Raw genomic sequence first — 21,266 nt, forward strand, 5'->3', positions numbered from 1 at the left:
TTTTTTTTTTTTTTTGGCTGATTAATTGATGAATCTTAATAGTTTATCTGTCCAGGCTGGCTGGGAACCGAGATCCTCAGATCTTATCTTCCCGAGTAGCCAGGATTATAGGCCTGAAGCCACCAGGATCTGGTCCCACTTTTATTCTATACAAAGCTTTTTAAAAAGGTATACAGGCTAGCGCCATAAATTCCATGAGATGAGAACAGAAGAGAAATTAAAATGCTATTGGCATACTTTGCCATCCCCTCCGGTGTCACCTACAGATTTAAGATCATCAACTGAGATCCTAAACTCAACTTTTTTGCCAGTTGGGGGCTTGAACTCAGTGCCTGAGTGCTGTCCCTGAGCTCCTTTGCTCAAGGCTAGGGCTCTACCACTTTGAGCGACAGTGCCACTTCCATTTTTCTGATAAGAATGTCACAGACTTTTCTGCCCAGGATGGCTTCGAACCACGATCCTCAGATCTCGGAGTACCTAGGATTACAGGTGGAAGCCACCTGCCTGGCTCTAAACCTTCCTCTCAATGTGAGTTGTTTTCCCAGCCAACCCACCAGGCCCCATTATCCTTCCTGTTCTCTGTAGTGCCAGGGAGAACTTAGAAGGTGAATTCAGCTAGAACTAGACACAACCTTAATGTTCATGTATTCATTCTCAGAACATACAAACTTATCTTCTCAGAGAATAAAAAAAGCAAAATTTCACTCAGTGACTTAAAGATGGACACAGTCAGCTTACTCTGTCCCCATATCTACTAAAAAAAAGAAATAAAAGAATCCCCTGGGGGAGAGACGCCTAGAGTGCACAGCACCCCTTGGCACGTGCACAGTTCTAAAAGCTCTCGATTTGTGATATACTCCGAATGGAAAAACAGCTGTCAAAAGACAGAGTCCAAGGTCCACAATCTGCCTGGTGCTAGATCCCCTGGGTCATCTGGGGCAATGACGCTGCTGCACTGTACACGATCTGGTTACACACGATCTTGTGCTGAAGCGGGGCCATCCAGGTGTCCAGGCCAGGGGGGGGGGGGAGGGGTGGCGCCAACCAGCTACCCTATCACCCAGCAGGCTAGAGCTGATGGCCCAGTACATTCCATGGCCCCTGCAAAAGGTAAAACCGAGGCAAAATCTGATAAATTGGCTCTCCTTGCCTCCAGCAACTTCCTGTCCTTTTGCAGTCTCACATTCAGGCCTGGAGACCTGAGTGAGAGTCTGTTTCCTATACTCCCATAGCCCAGGAGTGAGAGCCTAGAAAGAGAGGTGTGGAGGTCCAGAAGAACAGGCCCCAGGCAGCCTTGAAGCATGCCTGTCAACCCAAAAGAAGAGTCCTGTCAAGCGAAGATGGTCTCTTCCCGGCGCTTCTTGGTGAGGATGGTGCCTGGTTTATGCTGGGCATCGGGGTGGTTGGCTAGCTCTGGGGGGCAAGAAGACACTGGGCTCTCTAGGATGGCTTGCTTCAGTTCATAGAACACAGCCGAGTCCTCCTTGGTGAGGAAGGTGATAGCCACCCCGCTTTTGCCTGCTCGTCCAGTGCGGCCAATGCGGTGGATATAATCTAGGGAGTGGGAAGAAGAACGTCAGACCAGATACCCTGGCGACTACTGTCCAGTGTATCCACCCACAGGGCCGTCTTCCTCCTACACCTCCACAGGCAGGAAATGCATCTGGCACAAAACTTTCCATTGCTGGCTGCCTGCCCTCCCCACCTCCCTACTGACTGTAAGTATCTCCTAGCTCCATTTTCTCCACACCTCTGCAGACTGAAGTGTCAGCCCATGTGCTGGGAGAATAAATACAGCAGAGTTGAGGGTTAGGGGCACCTCAGGTTGGGACTCTGAGTGGGAGGAAGTCAAAGTCTCTTTTCACTCCTGGATTGAAGCTGCCTTCCCCAGCACTTACCTTCAATATTTTTGGCCATGTCATAGTTGACAACCATGGACACATCTTGGATATCAATACCACGACCAGCCACGTCTGTAGCCACCAAAATATCCTTGGCCCCAGCCTTGAGGTTGGACAGTGCAAATTCTCGCTGCTCCTGGCCTTTCCCACCATGCAGTGTACAAGCATTGTACTGTTGGAAGAATGGTGAAGAGAACAATGGGCTCATAGGCTGACACAGAAGAAGAAATGTGGATGTGGAACAAGGGTTAGGGAGAAAAACAGGTAAGAGAAAGGAAAGGAGGAAAGAAAGGAGTGCAAATGAAAGACAGGAAGAGCACAGGTGAGCTGAAGCAAGGGATGGGATAGAAGAAGGTAGGGTGGGTCAAAGGCAGACAAGGTTAAGGTTAAAAGCAAATCAGTCTGGAACCAGACAAAAACAGAAACCAGGGAGAGATTACGGTAGAATGTAAAGATAAAACATTTCAAGAAAATGAAGAGTTGAGTGAAGACACCCTCTTCCCTCAAGCACCAGTACTAGACGCTGATTATCTACACCTCCTTCCTGACCCATCCCCTCTCTCAAACACCCACAAACACAAACAGGCCCACCTTCTGTAGCATACACCCTCAGATCCTGCCTGGATGTGCCTCAAATGCTTCTCCCTGGTGGCACCCACCCACAGCTTTGGCTGCATTGCTGGATTGCAGGGAGTGCTAGCAAATGATCAGTTCTTCTTAACCCCTCAAACCGCCCTTTTTCCTGTGACCCTGACATGCTGGTACTGAAAAGGTTAAGGAATAGGTGAGAACTAAAAGCAGGTACCCAGTAGGCACCTTCAGAAAACAACACTACTGGGACCAGACTCCCCACCAAACATACCCCCATCTTCTCCAGAGACTTGGCCAACACATCACAACCCTTCTTCTGGTTGACAAAAATGATGATGGGTGGATCAAAGCCTTGTTCCAAGATTGCCAGCAGCTTTTTCCTAGGAAGAGAAAGAGAAAAAGGAGATGTAGAATACCTCCCACTCCAGCCTGGACCTATGAACACCAATGCCAGGATCTTCAAATGCTGTGACAATCTGAAAAAGCAAGCTGAAACTCTTCACAGCACAGCAACCACCCCACAGCTGCCCCTCATCACGAAAGGAGTTCTCATAGACTGGAGGTATAGCTCAAGTGGCAGAGTGCCAGCCATGAAAGGGGCAGGGGAGCAAAAACCACAGGCCTTAGGTTCAAATCCCAGTATTGGCATCAAAAGAAAACTAAACCAGAGCCAATGTATATATATACATATAATGTTTTGCCAGTTCTGGGACTTGAACTCAGGGCCTGAGCACTGTCCTTGGGCTTTCTCAAGGCTAGCATTCTACCTCTTGAGCCACAGCACCAATTCTGGCCTTTTCTGTATATGTGGTACCGAGGAATCGAACCTAGGGCTTCGTGTATGTAAGGCAAGCAGTCTTATCAATAGGCCACGCTATCAGCACAGAAAACTAAAACCCAAAAGCAAGTTCTCAATGTCCTGCTATCTCTCCACCAAAGTTCCTCTCAACTTAGCTGTGCCTGTACCTCTTTTCTGATTCTGACATGAGGAAGACCTTCTGTTCCACACGTTCATGGGGCTTGCCTGCAGATCCGATGTATACCACGGCAGGCCGTCGAAGATAGCTCCTGGCTAGACGCTCCACGGCTGGGGGCATGGTGGCTGTGAACATGACTGTCTATATGGAAACAGGAGGGTCAGTCTGGGCCCATACAAATATAACCACAGAGCCCACTGTTATCACCTGCAGCTAAGCCCAGGTTAAATTACCCAGAAGTCTGATAACTGTTAAGAAATAGTGTTGCTACCTTCCCCTCTTTCCCTACTACCTGTTCATCAAGGCACATTACGTCTTATGACGTCAGGAAAGGCAAAGAGCACCTGTGATCCAGGCTAAGTTAAATAGCCCCACCCGAGATATCAGAAGGCTGCACCTAGGCACACCTCATTATTCTGGAACCATAAACCTGGGTTCATCCTAGGCAAAAAGGGATTGATGGCAGTTTTAGAAACTTGCCCAAATTTCCCCAAACCCAAGGAAAGAGACTTACTTGGCGGTACTTATGTTTTCCTGACTCGAAGTTGGCCAACATTTTCTCAGGGTCTTCCGCCTCATCCGTGTCTGGCTTCTGGTTGCTGACAGGCATGTGCTCCAGAATTTTCTGGACATCTGGCTCAAAGCCCATGTCAATCATCCTATCTGCCTCATCCAGAACCACATAGGTACAGCGGCTCAGCACCAGGTAACGATTCTCCAGCACATCAATGAGACGTCCCGGGGTGGCAATCACAATCTGGAAACAGTGGAATCATACGGTACTCCCTTCCTTTCTCTGCTGTGAACTATATACCTATTTGAGCAACAGAACTCAGTGCTAAAGAACCTGAACCCCAACTTCCAGTCAGGTTTGGCAGTGAAGGCTCCTGAGAACTGACATGAAATGACTTGTTACTGCCTTGGATTTTTGTTTTTTAGGAATAAGTGGTGTTTCTGCAAAAGATCTTGGGGCTAAGCAAGAAGCAGGCTAGGAAGGAACTTCCTTAGATGGAAGGAAAACCAAGGAGTGCTGTGCAAGAGGCTACATAAAGGAATTATACTGAAGTCTACACAGCACTCTATTCCTACAGCAGACTTCCAGAAAGATCTGGTCCCCTTTCTTTGGAAGAAGGTAACATGTAAAGTTAATGACATGACCTGGGACAGCAGTAAGCACACAGGGTTTGCATAGGAACTGTTCCCTCCTCCATTGCCCAGTACCAGCTGTGTGGAATTTCAGGCAAGTTACTACCCCGAGCTTCAACTTTATTTAAAATGGAGATATGGCTTCCTAGCCTCATAGGGAGAATGGGGGTGGAGGGAGAGAAAAGGAAAGAGGGAGAGCATATTATGTGTATACAATACACATAGGACATGGTCTCAATGATTAACATACAAATCTAGTCCTTTCTTCATTTTACTCCATATCTAGACTAGAAACTTGAAACAAATCCCCAAGACACAGCCTTTCCCAACAGGAGGTGACTGCTGGCTAGGAAAACAAACCTCACAACCCATTCGAAGTCTGAAGCCTTGATCTTCTCTGGAGATACCACCAATGACAGCCACAGTGCGGATGCCTAGTGGCTTCCCAAACTTGATGGTCTCTTCCTCAATCTGCTGAGCCAGCTCACGGGTGGGAGCCAGGATGATGGCATAAGGGCCCTGGTCTGACTCTTCAATCCTGTGGTAAATGGGGTGTTCCACAGTTTCATGAGCTTTCATCTTTATTTAACCACAAAGAGGAGCAAGACAAAGACTCTCTTAGGGTAGCTATGAGAATAGGCAGGCTGGTGGGAGAAGGCTGTAGTGATCCCACTTAAACATTAGAGACTGGGGCTGGGAGTTTGGCCTAGTGGTAGAGTGCTTGCCTTGCATGCACAAAGACCCAGGTTCATACATACATACATAGAAAAAAGCCAGAAGTGGTGTTGTGGCTCAAGTGATAGAGCTCTAGTCTTGAGAAAACCCAAGGATACTGTTTAGGCCCTGACCCCAAGCCCAGGACTGGCAGAAAAAATCAGACTGGCCTGGGTGCCACTTATAATCCTAGCTACTTAGAAGGCTGAGATCTGAAGATTATGGCTCAAAGCCAGCCCAGGCAGGAAAGTCTATGAGCAAGAAAAGATGTGGCTCAAGGGGTAGAATGCTAACCTTGAGCAAAAAGAAGCACAGGGGTAGTACCAGGGCCTTGCATTCAAAAATCGCATGACAGCACCAAAAGTAAAAAAAATAATAATAAAGTAAAAAAAAAAAAAAATCAGGGGTCGGGAGTTTGGCCTAGTGGCAGAGTGCTTGCCTAGCATGCATGAAGACCCAGGTTTGATTCCTCGGTACCACATACTTAGAAAAAAGCTGGAAGTGGTGCTGTGGCTCAAGTGGTAGAGCTCTAGCCTCGAGAAAGTCCAAGGACAGTGCTCAGGCCCTGAGGTCCTGCCCCAGGCTGGCAAAAATAAATAGTTACTAAGCACTCATTTGTTGCCATTTCTACCTTTCCTACCTAGCTACACCCACCCCAACTGATGCCAGCTGACTCCACCTGTCAATTTTGGGGAGCGTCGTGATCCAGACCAGCAATGGAATAAGGAAGGCTGCTGTCTTGCCACTGCCAGTCTCAGCCACACCAATGATGTCACGATTCTGTAGCCCAATGGGAATCGCCTGACGCTGGATAGGTGTTGGTTCCTTTGGTAATCAAGAACAAGGGTAATGGATGTAGAGATGATCACACCACCAGGGCTACTGCTAATACAGTGGGTACATATGCAAATGCAATGTATTTCAGAGAACACCACGCATAGTTCACAGGAAAGAAGGCCCAAAAGAAACACCATCCCTATAAGCCAAGACTTCTACCAGAAAGCGATCAACATTGTCAGTCTGATGCCCACAGACAGAAAAGACACCCAACAGTTAAAGAACAAAGTTGTGAATTTCTAAACTAGAATGTAGGAAGGGGCAGATCTGTAGGGCCAATCTGCCCTTACCTTGTAGCCACACTTATCAATGACCTCCAGGATGTGTGGGGGCAGAGAAGAGTCTTTCCAGGATCGGATGGGATTGGGAATCTTGCCACCTTTGGTGGTGATGCTATAGTCCTCACGGAAGATCCGCCAGTCCCTATCTGTCATCTCATCTAACTTCTTCTGGGACCAATGGCGATCATCCCAGCGTTGCTTGGCTTCCTTCTTACGAAGCTTTCGGAGTCTTGCTCTGGAGCAAGATACCAAAATTAAACAGAATCAGGATCTTACTTCTGGTAGAGACTTTGTGCCCTGCCCCATCAGCCCTAGCCCCAATCACACACTCTTCCTGCTCCTTTTCTTCCAGGGTTCTCCTCTTCTCCATTAGGTCTCCATAGAAACGTGACTGCTCTCGTTTCTGTTGCTTTAGGTCAATGCCAGCAATGAAGCCTCGTCCTAACAACTGCACCTGGTGCCGTTCTTTGTACCTGAGATTGAGTCAGAGGAGGAAAAGATATAGTTAGGCAGCAGGAAGGAAGGGCAGACTGCCAATGTGTCAGTTCTCCTCTCTGGCCAGCATCTTTCTGCGTCCACAGAGCTGGCTGAATGCTAGTCTACCAATTTCCCCATCCCAGCTCACCTTATTTTTCCTATCTCTGTTGTCAATAGCTCTGTCTAGACCCAATGTCAAAGCCCCAGCCTGCAGGCCAAGAGCCACTCACAAGGGATTGTAGTCAATGGAGGTATCCTCAGAAGCATCCCACTCAAAGACAAACTTGCGGTCATTGAGATGCCTTGTTCGGCGCCGCTTTTTGATGCCACCCAGGTAACGCTCCTAACCAGGAAGAAAGCACAAAGCCCATGAAGCTCTAGGCCCAGATCTTGCCCACAGAGGTTAGAATGGTCAAATAGCTAAGCCTCTTTGGTGGGGGACAGAGGATAGAGTAGGAGAAACAGGGCTAAGATGGAGCCAAGGATTGCACCTTAATGGCATGCAGTTCCTTGCTCTTATCCTTTTCTTCTCGGATCTTCTGCCGCCCTTCCTCATCCTCATTTCCATTGGTCTCCCGCTCCATCCTCTCCCTGCGTTCTCGACGTTCCCGTTCCTGAGGGTCTTCTGCAGACCAAACAGAAAAGCTGCAGAAGAGCTCAAGCAAAGAAAAAGAAGAGGTAGGGGCCGGGAGTTTGGCCTAGTGGTTGAGTGCTTGCCTAGCATGCATGAAGACCCGGGTTCGATTCCTCGGTACCACATACATAGAAAAAAGCCAGAAGTGGTGCTGAGGCTCAAGTGGTAGAGCTCTAACCTTGAGAAAGTCCAAGGACAGTGCTCAGGCCCTGAGCTCAAGCCCAGGACTGGCAAAAAAAAAAAAGGAGAGGTAATAAAGGGAAATGCAGACAACGGGGCCCAGGGGTAGAAAAACACAGGGGCAGATTTATGATAATGGGGAAAAGGAGATCTAACAGATATTTTTCTCATATACTTCTACCCCATCCCCTTCCCTTTGGGTAAGCAGCTTTTTATCTCTCTGAAGATGACACTATATATAATGCTATCCTTCTCCTTTGACACAAGGCAGAAAAGACGAACCGAGCATCTTCCTGCCCAAGTCTTGGAACTGTTTTCTTTTCTTTCTCTCTTCCTCCAGCATCTTCTGCCGCTCCTCTACCTCCTGCTGTCGCCGCTTTAAAGCTTCAGCCTCCCGCTCTGCTTTGGAGAGGAACTTGGGCTACAAAACAGATGGGAATTGTTAACAAAGGGTATGGGAGCTGGGAACAATCACATCACTGCTAGAGAGACCACAGGGAGCCACAGAAAAATAGAAAAACATTTTCTCAGATATTAAACCTGTTGGGAAAAACACACATAGCAGGCCTAGAACTGGGTTACGTGCTGTCCCCACTCCCCATAGTCATATACTGAATCTCTAATCCCTCCTGCCTCAAGATATGACTACCTGGAGGCAGGGCCTTTATAAAAATAAGCCTATTGAGGCTTAATCATTTAGTCTCATTTAAAGCTGATGTAAGTGAAGTCTTTATAAGAAACCTGGACACAAAGAGACACTAAGGACAAAAGGACACAAAAAGATGATGTGAAGACAGAAAAAAGGTATCTATGAGCCAGGCAAGAGCCTCAAAAGAAATAACCCTAGTGGTATCTTGATTTTGGACTTTAAACTTCCAGAGCTATGAGAAAATAAATTTCTGTCGCTGAGACTCCAGTCTGTGGTTATTTTGTCATGAAAGCCCAAGCACACTAATTCAGACCACCAAGTTGAGGTCTTACCTTAGCTTCAGCTTCTTCCTCAGCCTTTTTCTTGGCCAGCAGTTCCTCCAAGGATAGTGGCTGGGCCTGAAGATAATACATAGGAGTTCAGTTCATAAAGCCTTTCTCCTTGTGGATCAACAAAGCAGGACCCAAGCTGAAGATGGGAAAAAAAAAATTCCCATTCTTTACCTTAGGCTTTTTATCACCATGTTCATCCTCTTCATCCTTCTTAGAGTCTCTGTCCTTCCGAGATTTAAAATCTTTTCCTCGACCAGGAGATAAGCTTTAAGGAAAAATTACAGGAAGGTCCTTATCATTGCCTTACCCTAGTTCTGGAGAAGGTTTAGGCTGAGCCACTTAAAAAAATTGGAAGTTTTCCCATGACACAGTAAGACTGGCCCATGGTAATCCATAACACATCATGTGTATCCCCAAGTCTCTAAGTCTTCTGCCTAGTTGGAAAACTAGTTATGGCTTGTCTTGGCCCCATTTTACTTGGGCCTCCTTCTCGGACTATGTCCATCTTCTTCTGAGAAGGAGCCTTCACTACAAACATCAAAAATTCCAAGCTGGGTGCCAGTTGCTTATGCCTGCAATCCTAACTACTCAGGAGGCTGAGATCTGAGTATGACAGTTCAAAACTAGCCTAGGGAAGTAAAGTCCATATGGCTCTTATCTCCAATTAATCACTAAAATGCCAGAAGTAGTTGAGTATCAGTGGCTCACACCTATAATCCTAGCTACTCAAGAGGATGAGATATGAGGACCATGGTTCAAAGCCAGCCCGGACAGAATAGTCCCCCTAAGACTCCTATCTCCAATTAACCACTCAAAAACTTAAGTGGTACTGACGCTCAAGTGGAAAGAACACTAGCCTGAGCACAAAGAGGCTGAGGGACATGCCCAGGCCCTGAGTTCAAGCCCTACAACCCACCAAAAGAATTTTCAAATAGAAGTTCGTGCACTGAAAAACGAAACTCCTTCATTTTATAATATCTAATAAATTGTGCCTAGATCATTGGCATCCCCACCCTCACCCCAGGCCAAGGACATACTGTTATTTATCCCCTTCTTACCAGTCTGTTCTATCAGCTGCAACAATCTTTTCCTCTTGCCTGCAGTATGCTTAATCTATGAGCGGTCTCAGAGAACCCCACTGAGCATTCTGTTATGAGCATTCTGTACTTTGCCTTGACTTCTAACTTGCCCATTCAGAACCTGATCAGAATTTTATATAAATTTTCAAAGGGAAGAGCTTAAGACACTGGACATTAAGCACATTCAATACCCACATGCTGTATATGCTGGACAGAAACTGAATGATATAATGAAACTATCAGAAAGTCTTGTAGGCTGGTAATCTTTCCAAATCAATTTCTAGGCTAGAGATGCAGCTCAGTAGTAAAGCACTTGATTAGCATGTGTAAGCCCCTGGCACTGCCAAAATAAAAAGTCAAATTAATTTCTAAGGTCCAAGAACAAGTTGTAAATGATGGACTGTAAACAGTATTGAAATATATTGCATCTATATATGAAGATAGCAGGAAAAAAAATCTCACTGCCTCAAGTATTTTTTTTTTTTTTTTTTTTTTTTTTTTGCCAGTCCTGGGCCTGAAGCACTGTCCTTGGACTTTCCTCAAGGCTAGAGCTCCACCACTTGCGCCTCAGCACCACTTCCAGCCTTTATCTATGTAGGTGATACTGAGGAATCAAACCAGGGTCTTTGTGCATGCTAGGCAAGCACTCAACCACTAGGCCAAACTCCTGGCCCCCTGCCTCAAGTTTTAATATAGGCTATTTTAACTGCCTCTATATTTCCCTTTGCTACACACACAAAAAAATGCACTCTTCTTAAAACAAATAAAAATATTCTTTTGTGCCAAAGAAAAACTTGGGCCAGGAGTTTGACCTAGTAGTGGTAAAGTGTTTGCCTAGCATGCATGAAGACCTCGGTTTGATTCCTCAGTACTACATATGTAGAAAAAGCCAGAAGTGGTGCTATGGCTCAAGTGGTAGAGCTCTAGCCTTGAGAAAGTCCAAGGACAGTGCCCAGGCCCTGTGTTCAAGTCTCAGGACTTGAAAAAAGAGAAAGAAAACTCAAGTAGAAGCTGTTGTGAACAACACAGGGATGGAAATACAGGAAATATAAAGCAATAGAGGAAATCACTATGACTAAAATATAAGATATGCATGTGCAAAATAACATGGTGAAATACTTTAGTACAATCCATACAAACTGAAATTAATAATGATGATAAGAGAGCTCTTGGAGGGTGAATGAGGGTGAAAATGGTCAGCAGTACTTTATCTGTATAAATGAAAATAGAACAAGACCTGAAGAAAGGGAAAGGGTGTTAGGGTCTAGTCCCCCAATATTAGGGTCCGTGATCAAAGAAACGTGTCTGACACAAAAGCAGAAGTTAAACAGAGTTTTATTCTGCGCCTGGAGAATCATACTGACCGGTCAGGGCCGTCTCTAAGATGTGAGTGAGAGAGCGACCCCGTCTAATCTCACAGGCTGCTTTTACAGGCCACCAGCCCTGTGGTTGGGCTTGGCCATACAGGTGGCCAATGGAATCTCAACATACTTGAGTGATGGCTAGGGCAACCACTGACACCTTTGCTGTTTGAACTGACCTATTATCTAGGTGGGCTTCTGGTGCACTTCTCTGACTATAAAGGAAAGGGAGAGAGTTTCCTGGCAGGCCAAGGGGGAGGAATTCTGGTAACTCCACCTGGTTTAATTGCTTTTGTAATCTGAGCTGTTATCAGGGATTTTACAGCTCCCACCTTGAGTCAAGTACTCAAGAAGAAGGGAAATGCCTATAGGGGATGGATTTTGGGGGAAATCAAGAGAGAGGTCCCTTCAAAGGGAACCAGCTGACAGTGGCTCACACCTGTAATCCTAGCTACTCAGGAAGTTGAAATCCAGAGGTTCACAGTTGAAGTCATCTTAACAAAAAAAGTCTAAAACTCCATCTCCAAAATAACCAGCAAAGATTCGGGCTGAAGGCATCACTCAAGTGATAGTGCACCAGCTGAACAATCAGGAAACCTTCAGTTCAAATCAATCCTAGTATCTCTCTCTCCCTCTCTCTCTTTCCTCTCTCCTCCTCTCTCCACACGTGCGTGTGCACACACACACACAAATGGGAGGAGGTGTGGTTGATTGAAATGGTACAATGAAACATTCTTATACAACTAATATAAATATATACTTTGTTGGAAGTTATTTTGTTACTTTCTTAAGAAGACAACAGGCTCCTGTGGCTTCTATGTCTATAATCCTAGCTATTTAGGAGGCTGAGAGCTGAGTATCTCTAGTTAACCAGCAAAATGCTGGAGGAATGGCTCAAGTGGAAGAATATCAGTTGTGAGGGGAAAAAATGAGCTGAGCAATAGCAAAATCCTGAATTCAAGCCCTGGTACCCACACTAAAAAGAAAGAAAGAAAAGACATGCTAAGGAAGACAGTTCTACAGTAAGTACCTATAAGATATATTAAGAGAAATTTATTTTCCTAAGCAGTTGAGGTAGCTGATCTGGAGACAGGAGCATCCTCCAAAACCTATTCTCATTCCTAAAGTACCTGGATCGCTTCCGGTCCTTGTCCCGTCTGTGTCCATCCTTGTCTCGATCTCTGTCCTTCTTATTCCGATCTCGTTCTTTATCTCGTTCACGTTCTTTGTGCCTCCGATCTCTAGAAGACAGTGAGTTTAAGTGATCACTTAGGAGCTGGGCACCAGTGGCTAATGCCTATAAACATAGCTACTCAAAAGGTTAAGATCTGAAGATTGATGTCTGAAGCCAACTCGAACAGAATAGTTCACAAATCCCTATCTCCAAAAACTAATCATGGGGCTGGGGATGTGGCTTAGTGGTAAAGTGCTTACCTAGCATGCATGCAGCCCTAGGTTTGATTCCTCAGTACCACGTACACAAAAAGCCAGAATTGGCACTATGACTCAAGTAGTAGAGTGCTAGCCTTGAACAAAAGAAGCTCAAAGACCCAAGAATGGCAAAATATAAAAAATAAAAATAAGCCGGAGTTTGGCCTAGTGGTTAAAGTGCTTGCCTAGCATGCGTGAAGACCCGGGTTCGATTCCTTGGTACCACATGCATAGAAAAAGGCCGGAAGTGGTGCTGAGGCTCAAGTGGTAGAGCTCTAGCCTTGAGAAAGTCCAAGGACAGTGCTCAGGCCCTGAGCTCAAGCCCAGGACTGGCAAAAAAAACAAAAAACTAAATAAATAAATAAATAATAATCGGGAAAAGTCAAACTAGAAGCATGGCCCAAGTGGTAGGGTACTAGCTGAGCAAGCAAACTAAGTCCCACTACTGGCAAAAGAAAGAAAGAAACAGACACCCAGAGAAAGAGATAAATGGTTACCTCCGGAGTATCTGACTTTCTCTGCAGCTCTGAGTTCCCATGTTCTTTTCTCCCTTAAGTAATGTTTTACAAATCTGGAGAACGTATTTCCCAAGGGAATTCTAAGATCAGTAATTCCCTCAATTGAGAGGGTAAGACAGGAGGATCTGAAGTTTGACACCGGCCTGGGATACACAGAGAGACTGCATTTCTCAAGGAAGAAAGTGTGGGTCACTGAGGGAAAGAAACTGCAAATACTTCTTCCATGCTCCATTGTGACAGGGGTTGATTCATATATGAAAAGCACACATGAGAACTACAAAGAGTTTGAACTGTACTCTGCCTTCTCATGCAGGCAACATGCAGTCACTTTACCTTTCTGTAGACTTGGAGCGGGAACGGGAACGGGAACGGCTGCCTCCTCGACGTCTATCCCTTGAACGATGCCGCTTCCTATCTTTCGATGGGGAAGACTTCCGGTCCCTGTCTCTATCCCGCTCTCTGTCAGGAGTACGAGATCTCTTCCTTTCCTCCTTGGAGGGTGATATGTCTCGGTCCTTTTTGTCAGCCAGCTCTCCTGCCATCTATTGTAAAAGTACTTATTACAAAGGGAAGTGGTGACATTGTCCAAAAAGAAACGCACTCTTTACCTGACATACAACTGTATCCCCTCTGTATATCCCTTTATAATAACAATAAAAATTTAAAAAAAGAGTTCTTATTACATGTAGTACCAAATCTCAAAATGAGCCTAGGTACAGAATATACATACCTCTTTACAGGTGAAAAATGAAGTTTAGGTACATAAATTAGCTTCCCTGAGACCACACAAGTTGTAAATAGCAGAGTTTTAACATTTAACAGTCTGGCACTAGAGTCTACCCATACTACTGTATCATACTGTGTCCTTTTTAACCTGTTCACATCTAAATATGTTGGGGACCGAGTATGGGGTCAGTGACCTTGGACCTGCACAATTGAGTACACAAGGAAGTAAGCTGTTATCATGACGACTTTGGGCTATGTCAATCGCTTCTCATTTAACCTATTTGAGACTTGATTGCTGTTTTGTATGAATGTAACCCCTGGCAGTTTACTGGTTTTAAGAAAAATATTTAAGATTGGAACTTGAAATAAACGGCGCTATGCTGACTTAGGCTGTAGTCCTCCCAACCCATCTTTTTCTTTTCCCAGTCTTCACCCCCAAAGTCAGGAATCCTGGTTCACTGCATAAATATATACAATAAGTATGCTTTTTTTCTTTGCCAGTCCTGGCGCTTGAAATCAGGGCCTGGGCACTGTCCTTGAGCTTTCTGAAGGCTAACACTTACCACTTGAGCCACAGCACCATTTCCAGCTTTTTCTGTGTATGTGGTACCAAGGAATCGAACCCCGGTCTTTGTGCATGCTAGGCAAGCACTCTACCACTCGGCCAAACTCCCTGCCCCAATATACAATATTTTTGTCATTAGACTACAAAAGAATATTAAAAATAAGTTAATGAATGAGCAGTGTACCAGCTATTTCTAGAAACATCCCACATATTTCTTACCTTACTTGGGAGTTTACTTCTTAGGAGTCTATCAGATATGCTAGCCTATCAGGACCAATCAACATAAACTCATCTAAGGAAAACCAAATCTCCTGACTCATGAAGAAAGCTCAAAAAAGAAAACACTCAACTCTGACATTTGCATTATAATCAGCACAAAAAATGTGCATTAAAAAAACCAAATGTACAGTAAAGCCTCTTTTGCAACCCAGAACTCATTGCTGAATATGAGATTTTGGTAAATGTAAGAAGAAATACGATTCCCACAACAGTTGGCAATGTGGGGGTTTGTTAATTCACAGGTTAGCTCTGAGAATAAAGTTGATATAAAAGCTAAATATATATATATATATATATATATATATATACACACACACACACACACACACATATGATTTTACTCAGATTAAAAGAACTGTACCTCTAATTAAGCAATAGGAGAAACCTGATGAAAGGACACAGGACCTCCATGCACATTTTTCCCTGCCTTTCTGGACATCTAGAAATATTTCAAAATAAAACAACAAACTTACCAAAATTTAAAGAGCTCTTGACTCACATTCCCTACTCATATTTTCACAGTCTTAATGGTCTAAATTACCCTGTCTCAAAGAGTATGAGCAACTCTGATCTAGTTTCTTCCTACGTGGGCAACAATGGTCACTTTACCATACTGTCAAAGGTTCCTTGCACTAGGAAACCTAATTCAGCCAGGATTTCTGCCTATACTCCATGTTCTCATTTTATCATCATTAAGACTTCAGATATATTTCTCTGGTTTGTTTTTTGTTTGTTCTTTGTTAGTCATGGGGCTTGAACTCTGGGCTGGGGTGCTGTCCCTGAGCTCTTCAGCTCAAGGCTACCACCTTACCCCTTGAGCCATAGTGCCACTTCCACTTTTCTAGTGGTTAACTGTAGATAACAGTCTCAAGATCTTCAGTGCCAGGGCTGGCTTTGAACCGGGGCTGGCTTTGAACTGTGATCATCAGATTTCAGCCTCCTAAGTAGCTAGGAGCCATCTCACCTGGCTCTCAGATTTTCTTCTTTTTCATTGAATAGTTCAATTGGAATCAGGGCTTCAGCTTATAATCCTTCTTTCCAATGTCATCTCCTCACATATATGCTTAAGAAAATGTCAGGGCACCAACAGATAATGTCTGTCATCCTAGCTACACAGGAAGCTGAGATCTGGAGAATAAAAATTCAAAGTCAGCCCAGGTAGCAAACTTCACTAAATTCCATCTCCAAACTAACAACTAAAAAGCAGGCTGGAGGTGTGGCTCAAGTGGTAGACTACCAGCTTAATATGCTCAAAGCCCCAAGTTCAAATCCTATATTCACGGAGCATCCACTATGAGCAAGAAATTATTCTACGTACTAGAAACACAATAATAAACATAACAAAGTGTCTGTATTAATGATCTTAAGTTCCAGTGTAGCCAAGAATTTCAAATAGTAATGAGCAGTAACAAAAAGAATAGCTGGGCGCTGGTGGCTCATGACTGTAATCTAAGCTACTCAGAGGTCTGAGATCTGAAAATCATGGGTATTGAAGCCAGCTGAGGCCAAAAAGTCCCTGTGAGACTTTGTAATTAACCACCAGAAAAATGAAAGTGTCGATGTAGCTCAAAGTAGTAGAGCGCCAGCTTTAAGCAAAAGAATGGGCCCCAAGTTCAGGCCCCAAGACAAACAAACAAAAAAAAAAAAAAAGAAAGAAAGAAAGAAAAAAAGAGTAAAATAAAGTAATGATAGGGAGGGGTATAAACAAGAGACAGCTTGCTCAGGGAAGAATTGTTGACTTTTTTTTTCCAGTTCTGAGCTTGAACTCAGGGCCTGGACACTGTCCCTGAGTTTCTTTCATTCAAGGGTAACACTATATAACTTGAGCCACAGCACAGCTTTTTCTTTTCTTTCTTTCCCCCACCTCCTGCTTTTAGTTTTTTGCCAGTCCTGGGGCTTGAACTCAGGATCTGAGCGCTGTTCTTGGGCTTTCTCAAGACTAGAGCTCTACCACTTGAGCCACAGCACCATTTCCAGCTTTTTCTGTGTGTGGAGTATCAAGGAGTTGAACCTTGGTCTTCCTGCATGCTAGGCAAGCACTCTACCACTAGGCCAAACTCCCAGCCACTTCCAGCATTTTCTGCTTTTATGTGGTACTGAGGAATTGAACCTAGGGCTTTGTGCATCCTAGGGAAGCACTCTACCACTAAGCCACTTCCCAATCCTTAAGTTGACATTTAAGCTGAGATTTAAATGAAGGGAAATAACCAAGCATATTAAATAGAACATAAAGTACTAAACACTGGGGCAAGAACTTACTTAGCATGCTTGGCAGTTTAAAAAAAAAAAAAAAAGAACTTGTTAGCTGGGTACCAGTCAGTGGCCCAAAGCCAGCCCAGGAAGGAAAGTCCATGAAACTCTTCATCTTCAGTTAATCACAGAAAAAGCTGGAAGTAGAGCTATGGTTCAAATGGTAAAGCTCGGGGCCGGGAGTTTGGCCTAGTGGTTAAAGTGCTTGCCTAGCATGCATGAAGACCCGGGTTCGATTCCTCGGTACCACATACATAGAAAAAAGTCGGAAGTGGTGCTGAGGCTCAAGTGGTAGAGCTCTAGCCTTGAGAAAGTCCAAGGACAGTGCTCAGGCCCTGAGCTCAAGCCCAGGACTGGCAAACAAAAAAAAAAAAAAAAAAAAAAGGTAAAGCTCTAGCCATGAGTAAAAGGAGATCAAGGACAGTGTCCAGGCCCAGAATTAAGTCCCACAATGGGCAAAAAGAAAAAAACAACAACCAACTTGTGAGCTGAGTACCAATGGTTCACACCTGTAATCCTAGCTATTCAGAAGGCAGAGTTCCGAGAATCTCTGTTCAATGCCAACCTAGGATGAGACCCTTACTTTCAATTAACCATCAAAAAGCAGAAGTGGAGCTGTGACTCAAGTAGTAGAGGGTTAGTTTTGAGCAAAAGAGCCCAAGGTCGGCACCCAAACCCTGAGTTCAAGCCCAGAACTGCGCACACACAGGCACAAACACACACACACACACACACACACACACACACACACACAATAAAACAGAACTTGTGTGTGATTTCATAGGGTAGCCAACACAAAACGCACAGTGAAATAGAAAGTCATATCATGAACACATGTTAGTTACAGGCCAGAGCAAAGGTATCTGAATTTCAACTCAAATGCAATGGGAACCTGAAAATGGGCTTTAAATTAGATACAATGAGATCCAATTTTACAATATGAAATAAGAACTAACTACATAGTTTTAAAATATAAAAACAATGAGAATGATATTACAATATAGTCAACTATCAATACCCATTTGCAGCTACAGATCAACTCATTACAAATCAAGACTCCCCCCCCCCCACACACGTATTTCTATACTGAAGATGTGCAGACTTTTTTTCCCCTTTTTTTGACAGTCCTGTGGTATGAACTCAGGACCTGGTCCCTGTCCCTGACCCTCTCTATGCTCAGAGGTGGTACTCTACCACTTAAGCCACAGCACTACTTCCAGCCTTTTCTGAGTAGTTTATTAGAGATAATAATTTCACTGACTTTTCTGCCATACTTGATTCAAACCACAATCCTTAGAACTCATCTTGAGTAGCTAGGATTATAGGCATTAGCCACCAGTACCTGGCTCATGTACACACTTTTTTCCCCTAAAAAAAATAGTATAAGTTATTTATACAGTATTTACATTAGACTGGGATATAATTAATCTAGAGATGACAGGAGGGTATACACACATTGTACTCAACTATATATACCATGTCTAGAGGTTTTTTGTTTTGCCAGTTCTGGGACTTGAATTCAGGGCCTGGGCACTGTCCTTGGGCTTTCTCAAGGCTAGCACTCTACCACTTGAGCCACAGCACCACTTCCGGCTTTTTCTGTGTATGTGGTACCAAGGAATCGAACCCAAGGCTTTGTGCATGTTAGGCAAGCACTCTACCACTAGGCCACACTCCCAGCCCCTGTATGGAGATTTTGTTACTCGGGGGGTTCTAAAACAAATTCTGCTCTGCTATCAAGGGAACAACCATAATTTAAGCAAGAGATGACAGTGGCTTATTCTAGGGAGGTCAACGGAGACAGAAGTACAGTTCTGGGATTTCAGAGGCAGAGTAGACAGGACTCACTAATGACAGGAAAAATTGAAACAGAAGATACAAAGGCCTTAAATCATATGGTTTGAGCAACCAATTGGTTTGTGGATTATTCATGAAGTAACCAGAGAAGACTAGAGAATGAACAGATTAAGGAGGAAACCAAAGGTCCACTCAGGCTAGACTGAGTGTGACATGTCAGTACAACAATCAAGGAAGAGCAGAAACTCCAGGAATGCAAATGGAAACACAAATTCAGAAAAAAAAAGTCAAGAGACAAGAACTTAAATCACTAAATACATAGATGGCTGTTAAAAGTCACGAGGCATAAGAGAGTATTAACTAAATAGGCAGTGAAAAGAAAAAAAAAGAGAGAAGAGAATTGAGCTAATATTTAGAAGCCAGACTCAAAAGGAACCAGAGAAAAAGACCAGAAAGAAGAAACAACCCAAAGAGAGTTTTAAAAGTATAACAACAAAAAATGTGTTTCAAGAATGGAGAAGTTGAGAACCATATAAAGGGCTGGAAATGTAGCTTAGTGGTAGAGTGCTTGCCTAGCATGCATGAAGACCTGGGTTTGGTTCCTCAGTACCACATAAACATTAAATGCTGCTGTGGCTCCTGGTAGAGTGCTACCCTTAAGCAAAGAAGCTCAGCTCAGGAACAGTACACAGGCCCTAAGTTCAAACCCAAAAAAAGAACCACTGAAGTGGAAAAAGAGTAAAAGGTGGCCAGGGCATTTGGAAAAAAAATTATTGATGACCTTGACAGGAACTGTTTCAACAGTTTTAGGTAAAATAGCCATCAGAGTGGAGCCAAGTTTGAAAGAGAATGGGAAGTAAAATAAAAACATAGTTGGGCATCAGTGGCTCACTCCTGGAATTCTAGCTCCTCAGAAGACTGTGATCTGAGGAGGATCATGGTTCAAAGACAGTCCAGGCACTAAAGTTTGTAAGACTGTTATCTCTAATTAATCACCAGAAAACCAGAAGTGGTGCTGTGGCTCAGGTCGTAAAGTGTTAGCTAGCCTTGAGCTCAAGAGCTCAAGGACAGTGTCCAGGTCTAGAGTTCAAGCCCCACAACCGACAGAAAGAAAGGAAGAAAGGAAGGAAGGAAGGAAGGAAGGGAGGAAGGGAGGAAGGGAGGAAGGGAGGGAAGGAGAGAGGGAGAGAGAGGGAAGGAGAGGGAGGGAGAGGGAGGGGGGAGAGCTTAAAGTAGTGCTGTGGCTTAAGTAGTAGAGAGCTAACCTTGAGCATCAAGAGGCTCAGGGATAGCACCCAGGCCCTAAATTCAAGCAAAAAAATTTTTAAAAAGGTTGTAAATACAGATGACTTTTATTCTAGTTAGCCATGCTGACTCTGGCCACAGTTCCCAGCAGCCTTCAATTCCTCTGTGTTCGTAGAGACAAGTTCTATTCAACAAAGTACTCGTATCTACTAATTGCAAGGCTGCTGAAGTTATGAAAGGAAATCCAAGGTTTCAGAATAAATATTTTTAAAAAAGCGAAAATGAAGGCTCAGTAGCAGTTTCTCTTCATTTTTGAAAAGGCAATGTATGTACGGCTCCATAGAGGAAAGTGGCTCTCAGGGTCACATACAGGAAGGGAACATTGGAAGCTGTGTAATCGAGGGTACAGAAGAAAAGTAATTTCCGGGAAAATTAATAGTAACAGGAAGCGCCGAGGCGGGAAAGCATGGGCTGGTTCCGGGGGAAATCTATAGAGTTCCTAGGTGGCTAGAGCAAGGGCGACTCGAAACAAGAACAAGGTCAGACTGGAGGTGGCACAGGCCTGGGCCCTTGACATCACCCAGAGACGTGGCCTGCGCCCGGCCGTCAGCAATTCCCCGCCGGGCCCGCGCCCGGGCCCCCTCACTCCAGACCGCCACAGCTGCTCAGGCTCGTGCCCCCACCCCCTGGCCGCCCCGGGGCGTTCTTCCCCACCTAGTTCCGGCGTCAGCGGAGACAAAACCATGCCACCCACTCTCGCCCCTCTGCAAGATCGTGGAAATCGTCCCCACCATCCGGGACTCACCACCACCCCTGAGCCTGAACTGCCTAACGCGGCCTCAACGTCGTCCCGCAGTCGCCATCTTTCTCACTTCCTGGTCGCCGAGGTGCACCTCGGCCCCGTGGCAAGTCGGGAAAGCAAGTTCCCGAGACTGCGCGGCCCAGGCCGACGGTGAACACCTAGAACTACCAATCCCAGAATGCATGGCGCGTGGACCAAGCCGGGCCGTAGGGTGTGCTGGGTAGTGTGGTTCTTATGAAGGCTGAAGTCTGCGGGAGAACAAAACTTTTCTCCGGGCTGGCTTTCTGGCAGATGGATTTCTAAGTGCCCTGACTTTCTGGAATCTTTTGGTCTTCTCGAGATTACAGATAATAGACTACGTCCTAGCAGGTAGCTCAAGGCGGAGGGCACGGCGGGGGAAGGGCGGAAACCGCTTAAGGGCTTCCTTAGATAATTGTAACAATAACTGTATAGCATACAGAGTTATGTAACAATAACTACACTCACAACTTCAA

The 21,266-nt window shown here is 44.8% G+C and overlaps 1 protein-coding gene and 1 non-coding gene across 3 annotated transcripts; one reads left to right on the top strand and one right to left on the bottom strand.

Moving 5' to 3' along the window:
• Positions 1–628: 628 nt before the first annotated feature.
• On the bottom strand, positions 629–20,866 carry Ddx23 (DEAD-box helicase 23). Of its 2 annotated transcripts, XM_090325077.1 has the most exons (18): positions 20,776–20,853; positions 15,643–15,806; positions 13,442–13,650; positions 12,290–12,400; positions 8,891–8,984; positions 8,720–8,785; positions 8,021–8,159; positions 7,416–7,549; positions 7,155–7,267; positions 6,777–6,920; positions 6,457–6,682; positions 6,009–6,154; positions 4,976–5,153; positions 3,984–4,226; positions 3,459–3,610; positions 2,764–2,872; positions 1,899–2,073; positions 629–1,554 (listed from the first exon to the last, which is right to left on the bottom strand). In XM_090325077.1, the coding sequence occupies exons 3-18, from the start codon at positions 13,648–13,650 to the stop codon at positions 1,331–1,333; spliced, it is 2,463 nt and encodes an 820-aa protein (XP_090181203.1). In that variant the 5' UTR covers positions 15,643–15,806; positions 20,776–20,853; the 3' UTR covers positions 629–1,330. The 2 variants fall into 2 exon arrangements, with proteins under 2 accessions (XP_090181203.1, XP_090181193.1); XM_090325067.1 differs by lacking the exon at positions 15,643–15,806 and having other exon boundaries at positions 20,776–20,866.
• Positions 14,753–14,877, top strand: LOC150066778 (small nucleolar RNA SNORA40). The gene has a single exon (XR_016534671.1). It is a non-coding gene; the product is annotated as a small nucleolar RNA SNORA40 (small nucleolar RNA).
• Positions 20,867–21,266: the final 400 nt, after the last annotated feature.

Source organism: Megascapheus bottae, chromosome 2, assembly GCF_031878675.1.
Source record: "Megascapheus bottae isolate mThoBot1 chromosome 2, mThoBot2.hap1, whole genome shotgun sequence".
NCBI lineage: Eukaryota > Metazoa > Chordata > Mammalia > Rodentia > Geomyidae > Megascapheus > Megascapheus bottae.

What these genes read in the sequence shown, in the direction of transcription:
- Ddx23 (XM_090325067.1), bottom strand. Translation starts at nt 13,650, where the DNA reads ATGGCAGGAGAGCTGGCTGACAAAAAGGACCGAGACATATCACCCTCC. An exon ending in GAAAACATAAGTACCGCCAA is followed by an intron (nt 3,611 to 3,983) that starts GTAAGTCTCTTT and finishes GTTTCCATATAG; the next exon opens with ACAGTCATGTTCACAGCCAC. An exon ending in ATGTCAGAATCAGAAAAGAG is followed by an intron (nt 2,873 to 3,458) that starts GTACAGGCACAG and finishes TTCTCTTCCTAG; the next exon opens with GAAAAAGCTGCTGGCAATCT.